The 16,433-nt window shown below is 35.6% G+C and overlaps 1 protein-coding gene across 1 annotated transcript in view; it reads right to left on the minus strand.

Moving 5' to 3' along the window:
• The window catches only part of LOC115445495 (nephrin), a 173,209-nt gene that overhangs the window by 71,085 nt on the left and 85,691 nt on the right, over positions 1 to 16,433 (minus strand). The window contains exon 3 of the mRNA XM_037438239.1: positions 14,436 to 14,644. Coding sequence (XP_037294136.1) covers positions 14,436 to 14,644 — 209 coding nt within the window. The remainder of the gene's footprint in view (positions 1 to 14,435; positions 14,645 to 16,433) is intronic.

The following is a 16,433-nucleotide window of genomic DNA, read 5'->3' on the forward strand; positions in this document are numbered from 1 at the left end:
CAAATGATGTGTTGTTTTCCAGATTATTTCTTCATTTTAAGATAGAGCGGCAATTAGGAATAAAGGAATGAATAAATGCCTAGGTTTTCTAAGGCGGCGTGAAAAATATAATTCGTTTTTCGTTATATATGCCGAAATTTGTATGATGTTTAGATGTTTGTTAGCGGTAAAGGCAGAAACAGCTGAACGAATTTAGATGAAATTTGGCACATGAGTAGACCATGTCAAGAATCTACCCATAGGTAACTTTTTATCTCGGTGTTTTTCTCCCATTGGAAATATTTAGATTATTATATGATTTTTTAAGTAGATGACGGTGGCATCGTACAGATGGTGGATAAGGTTATTCACGTGCGTGAAACTACGGACAGCACATCATATGAATTAAAAAATAAAACAAAGCTTAGTACAGGAATTTGAAATCAATCTACTAAGTTCACATCTGGGTCAGAAGGCCTGTGAGTCCGATATAACCATTCTTCCGCAGCCCAAGAATGGCATCCATAACATGGATTTTTACATAGTAACCGCCGGATAATATGCCTTTTCAAAGAAACCAGGTCGAAACCAGACCGTGACTTGTACAACGAAACGTCACTTACACGACAAAATTCAGTATCGACCGTCATTCCATTTGACAGTTGTGCGGTGTCGATGCCATAATTTCATATCTGGCTGACAATTTACTGGTAAATTCTGGTGTTATATGTCATAGCGTTCATAGAAAATATCAAAGTGTGTCGTTGCCCGAACTCTGCATTTGGATAATTAAAACTTTGTTATACCGCCAAACATTAAACCATCATTACTAATTGTTGATTATAATAAAAATAGATTTTATATGTAACAGCGATCTTATTAGTTAGTTTGTTTGTTGAATATTAGGTAATTTTAATTTGTAATAATAAAATTCAGTTCATTGACGCAACTCGACCATTTAAGTATGATACAAACTTTTACCCAGCAACAAGATTTAAATTATAAAAGACATTATAAAATTCTCACTGAACGAAACAACCGGCATACGCGATTAAATTTAACAATCAAAGTAATTAAATTAAACGCGACACGTGACAGTGGAAATCACGTCCTCAAGTTAACGAGTTGTGAACTGTTTAATTAGAAGGTGTTTCATGTGGAAAATTCAATTTAACAAAATTATATTATCGGCGTTTGTAATACGATAGAATGTACTATATCGATAAAATTGACAACTTTTGGCGCCTAACAATCTTTAGTAGGAAATCGAGCGAGTAGTCCGTCTTATGGACTAAAGCAGTGCCAGAGGCACAGCCAACTAGCTGCCTACCGGGGTAGATGAAATAGAATGAAGAAGAAGAATGATGTGTGTAGAACACCTGATATGATATCAGAGACATTATATTAGGCCGTAGCTTATGCTAGTGGAATAGCGTCTACCCCTTTGCCTCATAGAAGGCGACTAATATGCTCACATCCAGAATTTAGATAAACAGCATAACGTTCTGAAACATAATATGGTACACTAGGTTTTGCCTGCGGCTTTGTCCGCTTGAAGTTATTTCGGGAAAAAGAGCAATAAGGAGTAATGTAGCTTTCTATTAGTGTAAAAAATCTAAATCGTTTTGGTAGTTTCTTATATTAGCGAGTTCAAACAAACTAAAATCTCTTCAGCTGTATAAATTAGTAATTTGTTGCAATTCGTCAAATGTTGCAAACGCCCCCACACTAGTCAAACGTTCCTATATAGCAACGTTGAATAAATTGAAAATCAAATGAAGGGTTATTGTTTACTTTTTCAAACAAGTTTCAGTAAGAGTTTGGCTTAGTTTTTATGACCGCTATGCATCTCTCTCTCTCTCTCTCTCTCTGAGGGAGATAGTCTCGAACAATACGTGTTAACAAACGCACACGATAATTCCCGACCTGGAATCCGATCCTACGCATTTTACCCCACGACATATATACACCACCAATCGACCAACCAGACTGCAAAATTAATTTAAATTCACCGATTGCATAAAACGCAGTGACACAAGAAGGTCACTACTTCAATTTAGTTTGTACGAAATTCGTAGATGGGACAATTTAATTTGCGCTCCCATTCTGGTTCTTAATTTACGAGCGGTTTGAGGCGGTGAAACGTTATGGAAAAAGTTTTCTCGTAAAGACAATGTCACCTCATAGCAATTCTCGGGTAAAAATCACTCGTCAGCTTAAAAATCGTTTTCGACTTTTATTTCATTTTACTTGGATTTCATTTCAGAACTGTTTGGGATTTGATTTATCAAGTGTCAAGAGTAATAAATACACAACGATGATTCATCTTGAAAACTTTCAAACTATTTTACCCACTTAAAAATGTATGTGATTTTTCAACTTGATTAATTTCTTTTTTTCGAATTAAAATGACAATGTGTGAGTGATTTACACAATTTAAGTTTAAGTGGTTACACTGCCTTTAATAGTATGATGAAGTGTGATAATATAAAATCTGTTATTACAAGAAACTTTGTTTTTAAAAAAAATACATTTTCGCCAAAGAAATTCGCCAGAATTATAACAACTTTCTAGAGATGTTTACGGAATGAATTCGTGAAAATCGTAAGTCGGAACAACTCACCATGTAAGGTTTTTTGTTTCGTGTTTTTCGGATTTATAATATACACAGTGTAAATTAACATAAATTTAAAGAGCGTCTAAAGAAATAACAAAACTCGAAGCAACATGAGACATTTTAGGCTCTCATCGAATTTTAAACGGCAAAATAGGCGTAAATTTATACAAACGCTTTATTAAAAGGCTCGAAACAAAATAAATGCTCTAATAGTATACCATAGCCAGTGGACCCTGCCGTGCCCTCTATTGTCTTGAACAAGGCGACCTTTGTTTCTATATTTTATTCTATTGCTTTATTATTAAATACTCTTGGCGACTGATTCACACTAAATTAGATTTCCACTAGTTACAGAAGCGGCTGCTAATAAAAAAAAATCTATTTTGGTTGTGTATTTTTATACAAAAGAATGCGACGAGTAAGTTGCGTTTAAAAACAGCGCCTGAACTTTGGATTGAATGTGTGTACTGCGTGCGTCATCTTGAACTCTAAAAGTTTAAGTGTCAAACGTACAGTATTTAAACTTTAATTACGTTGGTGGAACGGAATCGGCTAGGAAGACAATATCATCATCAATTTAATTTGCTACAATTAGTGTTGCCCAAATTCAGTCTTGGTCTTGCAGTCTTGGTCTTGTTCTTGCGTTTTTGCAAGACCAAGACCAAGAACAAGACCGCGTATTTTTAGCAAGACCAAGACCAAGACTGACCGTGCAAGACTTGAGCAAGAACAAGACATAGCCTGCAAGACTCTTGCGTCTTGCAGCTAGGACTTAGCGCTATTTCACTGAGTAGTTAGGTGTAACAGTTCGGTGTATAGGTACGTACGCTTAGGAATTCTATAAGACGCAAAAAACTGTATCAAAGAATATGAAAAACTGGACCTATGCGCATTACGACTAATACCATAAACATAGCGAATAAAAAAATATCTATTAAAATCAAACTGAGTGCATGCATAGCTATGTTTTAACCATCGGCACTTTGATAATGCGGCATCAAAGGTTTTGTACTTACTTCTCAAAGAAATTTGCCGCTTTTCGGAAGTACATGGTTATGATACACGCGCCGGCGGCTTCTTTTGAAATCTAAAACAATCGTTGCCGCCACGCCGAAATCATAACATTTGACACTATTTGATTGCCGACATAGGGCGTAGGTATACTCATGCAAAATAATTTCGAATTTTAAGAGTACCTACAGGTGTTCCAAAGAATAAATAAGTTTCAGAGTGCTTAGAATGAAAATGAATACATTATACTGATCACGCAAGTAGTATTATGATTGGGATAAAATGGTAAGGATAGCACGACTAGAAATTTAAAAGTGCGACCAATGGGGCCCCTCTTGGGCTTCCCTCTTGGGGCCCACTTTGGGATGTCACGCAAAGCCCTCTTGGGCCCCCATTGGGAAATCCCAAATGGGCCCCCATTGGGAAATCCCAAATGGGGCCCAATTGGGAAATCCCCATCAGATCCCAATCTAAATTTATAAAAATCTAAAATTTAAAAAAATCAAAAATAATTTTGAATTACGGACTCTGATGGTACTATAACTTTATATTTCGATTAGAAAGTGAACTATTGGTTGAATGCATCCTTGTCGTCAGTTGGGCTCGAACTCGGGTCCTCTTGATCATCAGTCGTTCACGTTACCACTGGTCCAAGCGGGAATATTACATTCGTCGCTTTATTTGATGTACATCGAATCAACTAGATGATATTACTAATATTGCGGTTAAATGTTTAATATTTGTTTCTGTTTTTCGTTTATCTTAGTTAGATTTATTCAAGCGGAACTATTAGCAATAATTTACTATTTCAACGTTGGGATTTCCCACTTAAATCCCACTCAAGCCCCAATTAGGAAATGTTAACAATAATTTTTCATTTTTACTTTGGGATTTCCCACTTTGGCCCCACTCGGGTCCCAATTGGGAAATATTAATAATAATTTTTCATTTTTACTTTGAGATACAATGATAAATCGTAAAACTCTTTTAATAAATTTCTTATAAGTTGAAGGTTCAATCTCTTTATAGACAGATAAGTATTGTTCTTTAAAATACAGTCAAGTTATTGTAATTAATTTGTTTTTTTACATGTTTTAGCAAATGTAAGCTTATAAATCATAAATGTTTATTAAGAAACAGTTACTTCCATGGAAAACGACATATAGGTCAGTTGATTTTTCGAATTTCTTATCAAATCTTCGGTTATTTATTAATCTGCTTGATCTTTACTATGGCTATGTTAATTCAAGCTCACAATGTTCCAATTCTAATACGTTTTTCTAAGATTTAAAGTAAACTTTAATAAATAGTAATAGACTAATAGGTAATTGCAAGACTTGCAAGACTCTTGCTGCAAGACCAAGACCAAGACCAAGACTGGGAGCGCAAGACCAAGACCAAGACCAAGATCAGGTGTATTGGCGCAAGACCAAGACCAAGACTGGCTAAGTCTCGTCTTGTTCTTGCATTTGGGCAACACTAGCTACAATATATTTCAATTCGAAACATAGCAATGGCCACACGATATTGCTTAATAGTAATAATAGACAAAGCTAAATACTTAACCAAACAGACTCCCTCGTGTTAGTGGTTTACCACTCAGAATATTTTAAGCAATGGCCTCGTATTACCGGACCTTTGTAGTTCGATCACTGGAATTGAATGGTAAAAAGCTAAAGTATCGTTTGCTATGCAATACGAATTAATTAAACGTTTTGTTGGTATCAAGTGATTTTAATTAAATAATGATCAGGACACAAAACATTTAAATTAACGGAAACTACAATCGACAATTTGTTAGTGGGTTTCGCAAATTATTGTTTTGTGTCCGCTCTTGGTGATGCACGAGATATTAGATTTGAATTTTTTTATATCCCTATGTAGAATCCTATGAATTTATTTATCTATAAACTAGGCCGAAATATATATTATTTACCATATTCTTGTCACATTTCTTGGTTTTAATAGCAAATTTACGACACCACTGGTTGCAATTGCTTTCTCTGAAGGGTTAAATCTCTGTCCGCACACTGGCCTAATGCTAATGGACAGTTTTATTATTCAAAGTTCTTATAGAATGCTCTCAGGTACGTCATTTGCTCACATTACCATTATATCTACTGATAATACAAATACTATATAATAACAATCCCCCTTATTTTCATAACTTATACTTTAAGTAAGTTACATATATAATTTACATATACATCTCCATATAAAACAAGTTCCTCCTTAAGAACTAAGTTGTTAAATTTATATGCAGGACTCTATTTCAGGGCCAAATGTGGAGTAAGGCCTCAACACAGTGGGGTAAAAAAGTGAAAAGCGAGCTAGAGGACCATCCAAAGATCGGTTAATCGACAATATAAAAAACGGTAGAGACGATACAAACAGCAACGGCAAAGTAAAATGGAGAGTGTTGGAAAAGGCCTATATCCGAAGCGGGGCATATTGTCATAAAAGCAATAATATTTTTTAACTTAAGTATATATTTTTATGTGTAATGCTTTTACTCGCGGATTCGCCCGCGTGAAGGAGTTTTCCGGGATAAAAGTCCCACTATATAGTTTCCCGGGATAGTAGCCTATAACCTTCCCAGTGTCTTAAACTCAGGGTCTATATCAAATTTTGTTTTGTTATACCACGTTTTATGTTACGTCCCACGGGAACGGGATAAAAAGTATCATATGTCCGTCTCCTGGTTCTAAGCTACTTCTCCAGCAATTTTCAGCGAAATCGGTTCAGCCGTTCTTGAATTATAAATAGCGTAACTAACACGAATTTCTTTTATATATATATAGATTTTGAGCCACAAAAAACAAGTCTTTATTAATGTTATACCGTTCCATCACTTGCAATGATGTTTCAAGGATAAAATTCTAGTTTACAGTAAATCGTTGCACATTGTCATTAAACACGCATCGATAGACGTTGATGGGTAGACAGCGAGAGATGTCTCGCTCGCTTCGCTGAGCCGACTCGGTGTGAGAACATTACGTACACAATACTGGATAATTAATTTGCTGTAACCAGAGGACTTGGTTTAGTTATGGATAGGACAATTCATTTATTTTTAATTGGAAAAATTAAACGATTTCGGTGGATGTTTGTGTGCGATATGGTGATAGGTTTTTGTTTTTCTACGGACATAATAAAGTTACCCTACATGACCTGATGGTAAACGGAGTGCAATCAAAAAACTGGTGACTAACGAGAGACCATTGAAGGCGTCAATAAAAAAAAAAACAAATTAGTATCTGTAGCTCTAAATAGTATTTCATCTGCTTATTCGAAGTTGTAGTGTTTTCCAGGCGAGCTACTTACTTGTCTCGTCTTTGTATAGGTATATATGTATTATCAGTATTGTATACGGCCCCACATAGGGCATAGGCCTCTATTGCTAAGAGGATTTAGGCCTTAGTCCATCATGCAGGTCTGGTTGGCTGACATCACATACCTTCAAAATTCTTATGAACTTCTCAGCTGTACAGGTTTCCTTGCGACGATTTCGTTCACCGTTAAAGCAAGCGATAATGCACGTGCACGCCCTTGGGTTTTGAACCCGCGGACATTCGTCTCGGCAGACCTTTCCAGACCCAACTAAGCTATAGCTGCTTATAATCTTTTCGGCCTATACAAAAATAGTCACGCCACAAACTCAAGGCTGTATTCTTCAGTACGTTTGTGAAGTTAGGCACGTCCGGCGTACACATCCGGTGCCGTCAATAGAGCCTTTTCACGTCGTTTATCGGCCGTCACTTCATTTGATTGTACGCGTGTACACACAGAAAAATATTACGCACCGAAACGCGACGTGTAATACGAAGAGCCTATTTGTATCAAAATTAATTTGTTTTACGACGTTATAAAAGATAAGGTTATGAATAATGATGAAATTAAGGTACCTTAAAGGTATTACGTGAAATTTATTTGGACAGCCAAAAGCGCTCTTAGTCTACGTAACACATTAAATATTTATATCAATTTTATCGTAAGTTCAAAGTGCCGTGGATCTTTGGGTTTAAAGGTTAATTTTGGGAAAATCTATAGTTGTAATTTTTTTTTTTATATGTACTCGAACTAATCGATCTTAAATAGACAGATAAACGTAAATTTCATAAGTACGTGAATTAGTTTCGATCAAAATCCAAGGCCAAAGCTTTGGCTTTCAGAAGTTATGTTGCTATTATTTATCAATTATGGTTCGGTGAAAACATCATGAGGAAACCTACATACCTGAGAATCCTCTAAAAACTAATTTCGAAGGTAAGTGAAGTCTGCCAACCCGCACTAGAGCAACGTGGTGGACTAAGACAACAGCCCTCTCAATAGTAGAGAAGGCCCGTTCTCAGCAGCTGGCAGTGTATAATACAGAACTGGTATTATTATTGTACGTTTTTCATATTATTTAACCATTTCATTGTACCTATGTGTTTGGGTTTAAACTAAACGCAGTAACCGCTAAACAAATTTGGATGAAATTAGAGAAACAATTAGACAGTGCCTTGGCTAAGCATACTATATTATACGTTTTTACATCCCGGGAAATTGCAAAGAACAACTTCTATACAGCAAACGAACTTGCTGGTAGGCATAGTAACGAGCAAAACCTAGTGATTTTACTCGTCGATTCGTGATTTCTATACACATCATATCATAAATACAATGATTTCTTAAGTTTACGCTTTTATTTAATAAACATTTATTTCTCGCGTTCACGTCCAAATACTTTTGTCGTATGTCTCCTTAGATGTCAAAAGAGAATTGCTCAAGATACGCTTTGTAAATCTGCCAAAACTTTTTCCATTACAATTGTGACTCACAAACCGGTTATAAATTAACAGCTCGAAAAAAACAATGAAGTTTGATAATTTTAACTCCTTGCCGTACTTTTCCTACTCTACCTATCTAGGAATCTATGTAAAAGCTGGGATTTACAATTCCACTGATCGATTTTTCATAATATGAATTGTTCATCTTAAGTAACACATACATACATCGCGCCATTACGCATGAAGGGGTAGCCTGTATTCCGCTCCATGATGTGATAGAGGTGATCTTGATCTTGTTCCAGACTCCGGGCTGATACTAAGTCGAATACCCCGTCACCTTGCCTGACCAGGGTATCGAACCCAGGCCTCAGAGCAGTGTCGTATCGGGCACGGAATTTAACTTTGCCACTAACGCAATCATGTCAACTATTTCTAAGTTATATCAATTTTTAGTTGTTAGAGGTATTTCATTTTAATTAATCTAGAGTTCTTGGTGCACAGAACACCTTGTTTTCTTACGCTACTTTCTTTTAATAACATTTCGAGGCATTGGTGGTTTCTTACAGTTTAAAAGGACTTTGAACTAAGTAAAAACTCTTTATTTTTTTTTACATTGATCAGTTCCTTTTGTCAAAAGACGCACTTCTCTCGGAAATTAATTTATCGAATTATTGAACATTTTTAAGATCGGATTTTTATACAAAAAATAATTGTTCATTTTCCTTTACGGGAAGAAAAATGTCCGTACTTAAGTGGATTCCATAATATTCTCTTTTCTAGTAACTATCTCCATACCAACCAGTCATACAAATCAGTTCAGTAGATTTTGAAAAAATCGACAAAGATAGAAAGGGATTTTGTTTTATAATAATATAAATTACTGTACTACGTGCTGTAATCAGTCGGTTTCCGTAAGAGAGATAGAAAATGATATTTGTTATTGGTAGATTTATTTTTTTATTTAGCTTGTCTCGGTGTTTTTATGATTACTTTACTAATAAACTGCAAATAACATGAATTCCTAAAGATATTTTAATAAAAAGAAAAAACATTTTCATGTCAATTGGAAATGTTAATGAAATCAGTGTTATCCTAAGTGGAAAAATTATTTACTGTAACTAAAAACGTGATTCTCCCGTCGCTTTCTTTAACCGTGTTTATCTAAAGGTTAACAGGTGAAGGCTAATAAGTATCTTATATCCAAGACTCTTCTATAAAGAAGCAGATTAGTTGCATTGTTACGTTAAAGAATACAAACGACCTGCCCCGGCTTTGCGCGGGTAGCACTAATTATAATCTATTACAAAATGCCGATGATGACGCAATTGGTAAAAAGCAAAAAAAATGGTCCTTTCCTGACCAATCTTCACAGTCCCTGGTATAATCTGAAGAAAACATAACAAAATAATCACAATCGCTCTAGCCGATTTGGATTCCGCAGGAACGTTCTACATTTATAATACGGTGGAAAATGTTGATATAATGTGGATGGCACGGCTAGAAGGGGACACGGAGTAAGTACACTGATCAAGTAAATGAGCGCCTCCAAAAAGTACCCCTATCTGGCGAACATGAAACGAACTCTGAGTGTGGAAAAGGAGAAAGAGGTGTCTCAAAATACTAGCATGTGCCGCTCAAAAATCGTTGCCTGTCCCTATGGGATGAGAGATATGTATGTAAATAAAAATACTAGTCGGTTCTAATCTGAAAACAATTCTAGCTAGTCTAATGACTTGTACTTTATAAGATTCAAGATCTGGTATAGGTACTCAACAAGCGATCTTCCAAACCATTGCTTGCGGTCCGCTGGACTTTCGTAAGCTTACATAACTTCAATAATTATACTTAAAGGAGATAATTTTATCCCTAAATTCACTTGAGCCGAACCCTACAAGCAAAATGATGCAGTTAATTGCAAAAACTTTTTTTATGAAATAAATAAAACTTTAATTTAAATTACGTATTAGGACACTTCAGTAGGTCAAAGCATGTCGTGGCCTGAAACACTATAACTCCAAATGATGTCACAATAATTTATAATAATTCTAAGTGCCAACTAAACAAGAATCCTGCTTACCTTGCAATTTAGTTGTATAAAAATGCACGGCTTCAAAAATGTAAATTTTGACGCGTCCCAACGCTCGTGCAGTTAAACTAACAGTTGCCGCGAATATTTAGTTTAGTGAATACGTTATCAAAGGGCGAGCGTGCACTTGTGCAGAAATTTAATATTTTTAACATTTAATTCCACTATTCTACTTCATACTATTACTATACATAAAGTGAAGTCGTGTGTATGTTTATTACTTATTCAATAATGTATTCATTTAGATGACCTTTGACACTATTATTGTCAGTTCTGGATGGACATAGTATATACTATAGGGTACTTTTCTTCCAGCAAAAGTGCAAACATCCAGCATGACCGTTAAAGGATAGACAATGGTACAACCATCTTTTACTAATTAAATTAAAACCATTCCATTAATATACTTTCCAACACATCACAATCAGAGATTAAGACCATTCCATTTGGAATGATATTAATGGAATTAAATTGGCAGAGTCACTGCGCTGTCTGCTGATGTAATTATTTCGTCTGATGACTGGAGAAATAAACGAAATTAATAACACTATAGAAATCACTTATCATTGGGGATTGAAGAATTGTTGGAGGGTCAAGCGTGATTATTGCGAAAAAATTATCTGATATTTTGATTAAAATATTGTCATTTTATCAAGCTAAGTGTTAACTCGATGGTTCGATTACAAGTGTTATGAATTGTTTTTTTCTATTATGGCAGTGTCTACATTGGTGCTGATGATAAGTAATACAATATAATAGTTATATCAGCCCTGTATTATATACTGTCCCACTGCTAGGCAAGAGTTTCCTCTACTACTCAGACGGAGTAGGCCTTAGTCCACCTGGCCTAGTGCGGATTGGTAGACTACACACCCTCAAAATTTTCATAGAGAATTTCTCCCGTATGCAGTTTTCCTTATGATATTTTCCTTCACCGTTAAAGCAAGCGAGAATTTACAAAGAATATACATATAATTTTTAGAAAAGTCAGAGGTATGCGCCCTTGGGATTTGAGCCATAGGACATTCGTCTTAGCAGTCTGTTCCACACACAACTAAGCTATCGCCCGTTGATGATAAGTGCAATAGTTTAAATGTAATTTGGACTAATGAGAGACGTTACGCGGGTCCCTTTTGTTATACGCGCCTAACTTATTGGATGACCAATCATCCACATCAATCCACTTCTATAGCAAAGTAGGAGAATAATAAACTCAACGAATATTTCAACCCAACTAAAGCGTTTTTAACTTAAATACCTATAAACTATCGACAATAAAGAGATCGATCATATAGTTATAAAATATATACAGGGCCATTTTGACATCGCACTACTAAATGAAACCACATACTCGTCTTCGCCGTTGCTGACATTGTGCCAAAAATCATCGATTAATAACAAAGATTTTCACTTTAGTTTTCAGATTTTTTGATCATTTTGTAGTTTAACACGAACATAGCATGTCCGTGAGTGTATTTCCGACTGAAATTATGATGTTGCCGCTGCGACAAATACTCTTAGAGCAGTAGCAGTGGCATTAGGGCGTATAAAATTAAAGTTACTTTTTATTAATATTTATTTTGTTCGAAACTTACACTTTTTTACTTTACATCTACGTCTCAAGTAACATATTGTAAAGTGTTATTTCCAAGTAGATAAGTATGTGTTTTCCTGGCCCTGTATGTCAAGCCTTTCCTGCTAGCTATAATTGACAAACTTACCTACTAACAGTTCAAGCTACGCCCCATACTTTCTATCCTTCAAGGTCTATCAAATCGAACCAATAAACGCGGTCACCCTTCACTCGATTCGATGTTACATTCATAACACGTCGCAAAACCTCCATAAAACATATCAAATAAGAAAAAATAGCGACCGAGTTCTATTTACACAATAAATCATCCATTTTCAACTGGTACGTATAAATTTTTATTTTTCCGAAGTCGCTATATGGATTGCTCTGAGGTCGTCGGGACGGCCTAGGGCGACGGTCGTACGCTGAATCGTAAGTCGCTCGATGAACAAAGATAAATGGTAATCAGTGGATAATAAGAATACATGTGAATTTTGTAGGAATTTTGTGAGACATTTTATTATGTTTGGATGATACTTAATAGGTATATTCTCATTTGGATGGATCAATTATTGCATGCAATAATCGTCAGGAGATTCTTGCATTACATTGTTCAGATGCAGACGATATCTTAAAATTTGCATGCGATTATGTAATGCAAGAATCCGTAGAGCAAGTTTATCGGCCACTACGTTTACACTGTGCCATTTTTTCGAATGTGAGAATATCATACATTTTTATTATATCCTTCAAAGACTAATATACGATTATTGTTTAGGCCAGGCGAGTATTGCCTCACCATTTCAGTAGTTCAGACGAGGCACATGTCCTTTAAAGATTCGCAGTGCGTACAAGAAAATTGCGCTGTCTAAATATAAACAAGGCTTTATGATCGCGTAAGTATTTTATCCATTACATTTTTTCGAACATTTAAATGATCGTCTAACGATTTTTTAATTTAAATTTGAACTCTATTCGTATACACAAATAAACGCTAAGAAGGAATAATGGTAAGTGATCTTTTCTGTAAACAATGACAACAACTGCATATAAGTGCTTGCTTTTTTTGTATATACGCACATATCAAAGTGAGCACACTACACTTGATGGTACATGAAGTTAGGTCCTACATTGGCGACTGACGAGAGATGATTAACCCGCGACAGTCGACACAATTTGCCGGCCTGTTGGGACTGGGAATACACAGACTGATCCAGGAACGCGACACACTTACGTGGGCCATTATGATTATATGTGTTTTAACATCATCTGTACGTTGGTCGCTATCCGGGCGGATATAATAAAATGTATCCTACCACCAGCAGTATTCCTTAGTGTTGACCATAAGATACTATATTATATTCATATCTAGTAATCCCACTAGCTTTAATGACTTAAACCAATACCAAAAATATAAATAAGTGTCATCTATTCGTAGAATAATAGACAAAGTAGTTACCAAAATGGATTTTCACATAACCATAACTTAGTAAACTTATCTAAACAGTAAAATGAATGCCCTTTGTGGCTAGTCATACAAATATTTCAAAGATCCCGGACAGTTTATCAATGCGATGCACCTGTTAGTATAGTCTGGAGAAGTGGGAATAGGGGACGTCAATAAGTTCCAAAGTTATTGTCTTATTGATAGGTTTATTATTGATATTGCACGCGTAAATTTCTCAACGTTTTATATACGGGTGTGTTTGTTTATATTATCCTAGCTTTTGCTCGCGACTTCATCCGCGTATAGGCGTTTTCGGGATAAAAATCTCGCTATATATTTTTCCTAGATAAAAAGCCTATTACCTTCCCAGGGTCTTAAACTATATCCATACCAAATTTCATTATAATCCTTTTAATAGATTTTGAAAAAATCGACAACATACAGACAGACAGAAAAGGGCACTTTGTTTTATAATATGTATAGATGGTATCAGATGGCAGCAAGTCCTATTTGGATTGAATATAGTATTTGGCTACTTCTTCTATTTCAATTATGGTTTGTGGCAACAAATAATTTTATTTATTCAGTAATAATACTTATGGCATTATTGAAAATCGGGCTCTTAGGGTAAGCATTCTCTGGCATGATGTAATATGGTATAATTAATATGATGTAATATTACAGACGCTTTCTCTTGTTTTTTATTTCTTTATCAATGTTTTTATCCCAGCGCTTGTTCAGTTTTAACTTAACATGTGTTACTTCATTATGAAAACTTTGTTGGATTGTATTATACTTAGGGTTGATTTATTTTATGACAAATATTGTTCTGATTGTTTCCCGAATATTAATATTAAAAAAACACAAAATACCGACCATCCATGAATCAGACGTGTCCAATTATAAAGAAAAAATGTTTATTAGAAAGCTACAAATATAAGACTACTTACTGATAACAGTAAAGTTGACCCTTAAATTTCTTGTGGGCGAGTTTTTGAAGTCAACCCTGCAGCGATAGACACCAGCATCAGTAGATAGCACGCTGTCCACGAATAGCACTGCTGGTGTAGCAGCGGCCCTGAAGTACGCCCGGGATCCGAACCCTCCCGGGGAAGACCACAGCTTAGGCTGCGACGTGAGACGGCCGCGCACGTCGTAACTGTTAGAAATATGGAGTTAAAATCAATGAATTCCAAAAGGGAAACATCCGTACCCTTAAAAATCGAACAAAAAAGTGTTTTGTACGCACAAACACATTATTGACGTTAATGTTTCAAGTGAAAGAGATGATGTATTTAAACTAGTACGAACAAAAATGGCAGCTTGTATTTTTCCATTAGACGTACTAAAATTCCAATTTCGAGTCTTCAGATTGTACATGCTAATCGTAAATCTACACTTTTTGAATGACATTAATTAGAATACAAAGTGTTAAATTGTTTAAGATAGGCAAACATGAAATATAATATACCATTACCGGACTGACAATATTTTGTTTTCACGTAATAACAAAAGCGGCTGTTGCTCCAATTAAATTGTATACCAAGCATTTTTAGTCAGTTAATAGTTTTTATAGTTTGTTTTTCTTCTTGTCACCATTTTGTGTCTAGTTCATTAATGACAGTCTAGGCGGTACTTTAGGTGGGTCCTTCGAAACACTTGTATTATATTTTAAGCACTGAAATATTATTGTAATGGTATTTGTGACACTCTTTGCTATAAAACACTGACCGTTTGACAGACCGAGGCGATTTGTCATTGACACTCGTACCGGTCGGTTTTTTGGTAATATCTTTGTGAAAGTATTTCTGTAAAATCAGTAATAGTACTTTTTATTTTAATCAAAATCACTTTAATAATATAATAATATCAGCTCTGTATTATATACTGTTCCACTGTTGGGCACGGGCCTAATCTACTACTTAGAGGGATTAGGCCTTAGTCCACCACGCTGGCCTAGTGCGGGTTGGTAGACTTCACACACCCTCGAAAATTCCTAATAGAGAATTTCTCAGGTATGCAGGTTTCCTCACGATGTTTTCCTCCACCGTTAAAGCAAGCGATAATTCACAAAGAACACACGCATATTTTTTTTTAGAAAATCAGAGGTGTGTGCCCTTGGGAAAAGCACTTTAGTTGTGACAATATTATATTGTACTAGCTTTTGCTCGCGGCTTCGCCTGCGTGAAAGAGTTTTCCGGGATTAATGCCCCGCCATATATTGTCACGGAGTAGAGAGTAGCCTATAATCTTTCCAGGAGCTTAAACTATCTCCATACCAAATTTCATAAAAATCCTTACAGGAAATTTTGAGAAAATCGATCACATAGATACAGAAAGAAAAGGGGACTTTGTATTATAATGTATATAGATTGATTTTAGAATGCTTAATTTAGTAACATAAGTAAGCTACCACTAGACAAATGAGGTCGTCGCATTTGGGTGTTTTAATTACAGATTTGTGAATTATCGCTTGCTTTAAAGCGGCGATAGCCTAGTTGGGTGTGGAACGGACTGCCAAGACGAATATCCGCAGGTTCAAATCCCAAGGGCACACACCTCTGACTTTTCTAAAAATCATGTGTGTATTCTTTGTGAATTTATCGTTCGCTTTAACGGTGAAGGAAAACATTGTGAGGAAACCTGCATACCTGAAAAATTCTCTATAGGAATTTTCGAGGGTGTGTGAAGTCTACCAACCCGCACTAGGCCAGCGTGGTGGACTAAGGCCTCATCTCTCTCAGTAGTAGAGGAGGCCCGCGCCCAAAAGTGGGACAGTATATAATACAGGGCTGATATTATTATTATATTATAATAATTATAGGTTAATGAAATATCCGAATTTAAATTGACCATTCATTTTATTAATGGTGAACTCGTTGGAATCCCAAAAACCTGTTAGGTAGTGTCAGGCTTTTTGTTCCACGCGTAAATGTATTTAAATACAA

The sequence above is a fragment of the Manduca sexta genome, chromosome 13, assembly GCF_014839805.1.
Source record: "Manduca sexta isolate Smith_Timp_Sample1 chromosome 13, JHU_Msex_v1.0, whole genome shotgun sequence".
Lineage (NCBI taxonomy): Eukaryota > Metazoa > Arthropoda > Insecta > Lepidoptera > Sphingidae > Manduca > Manduca sexta.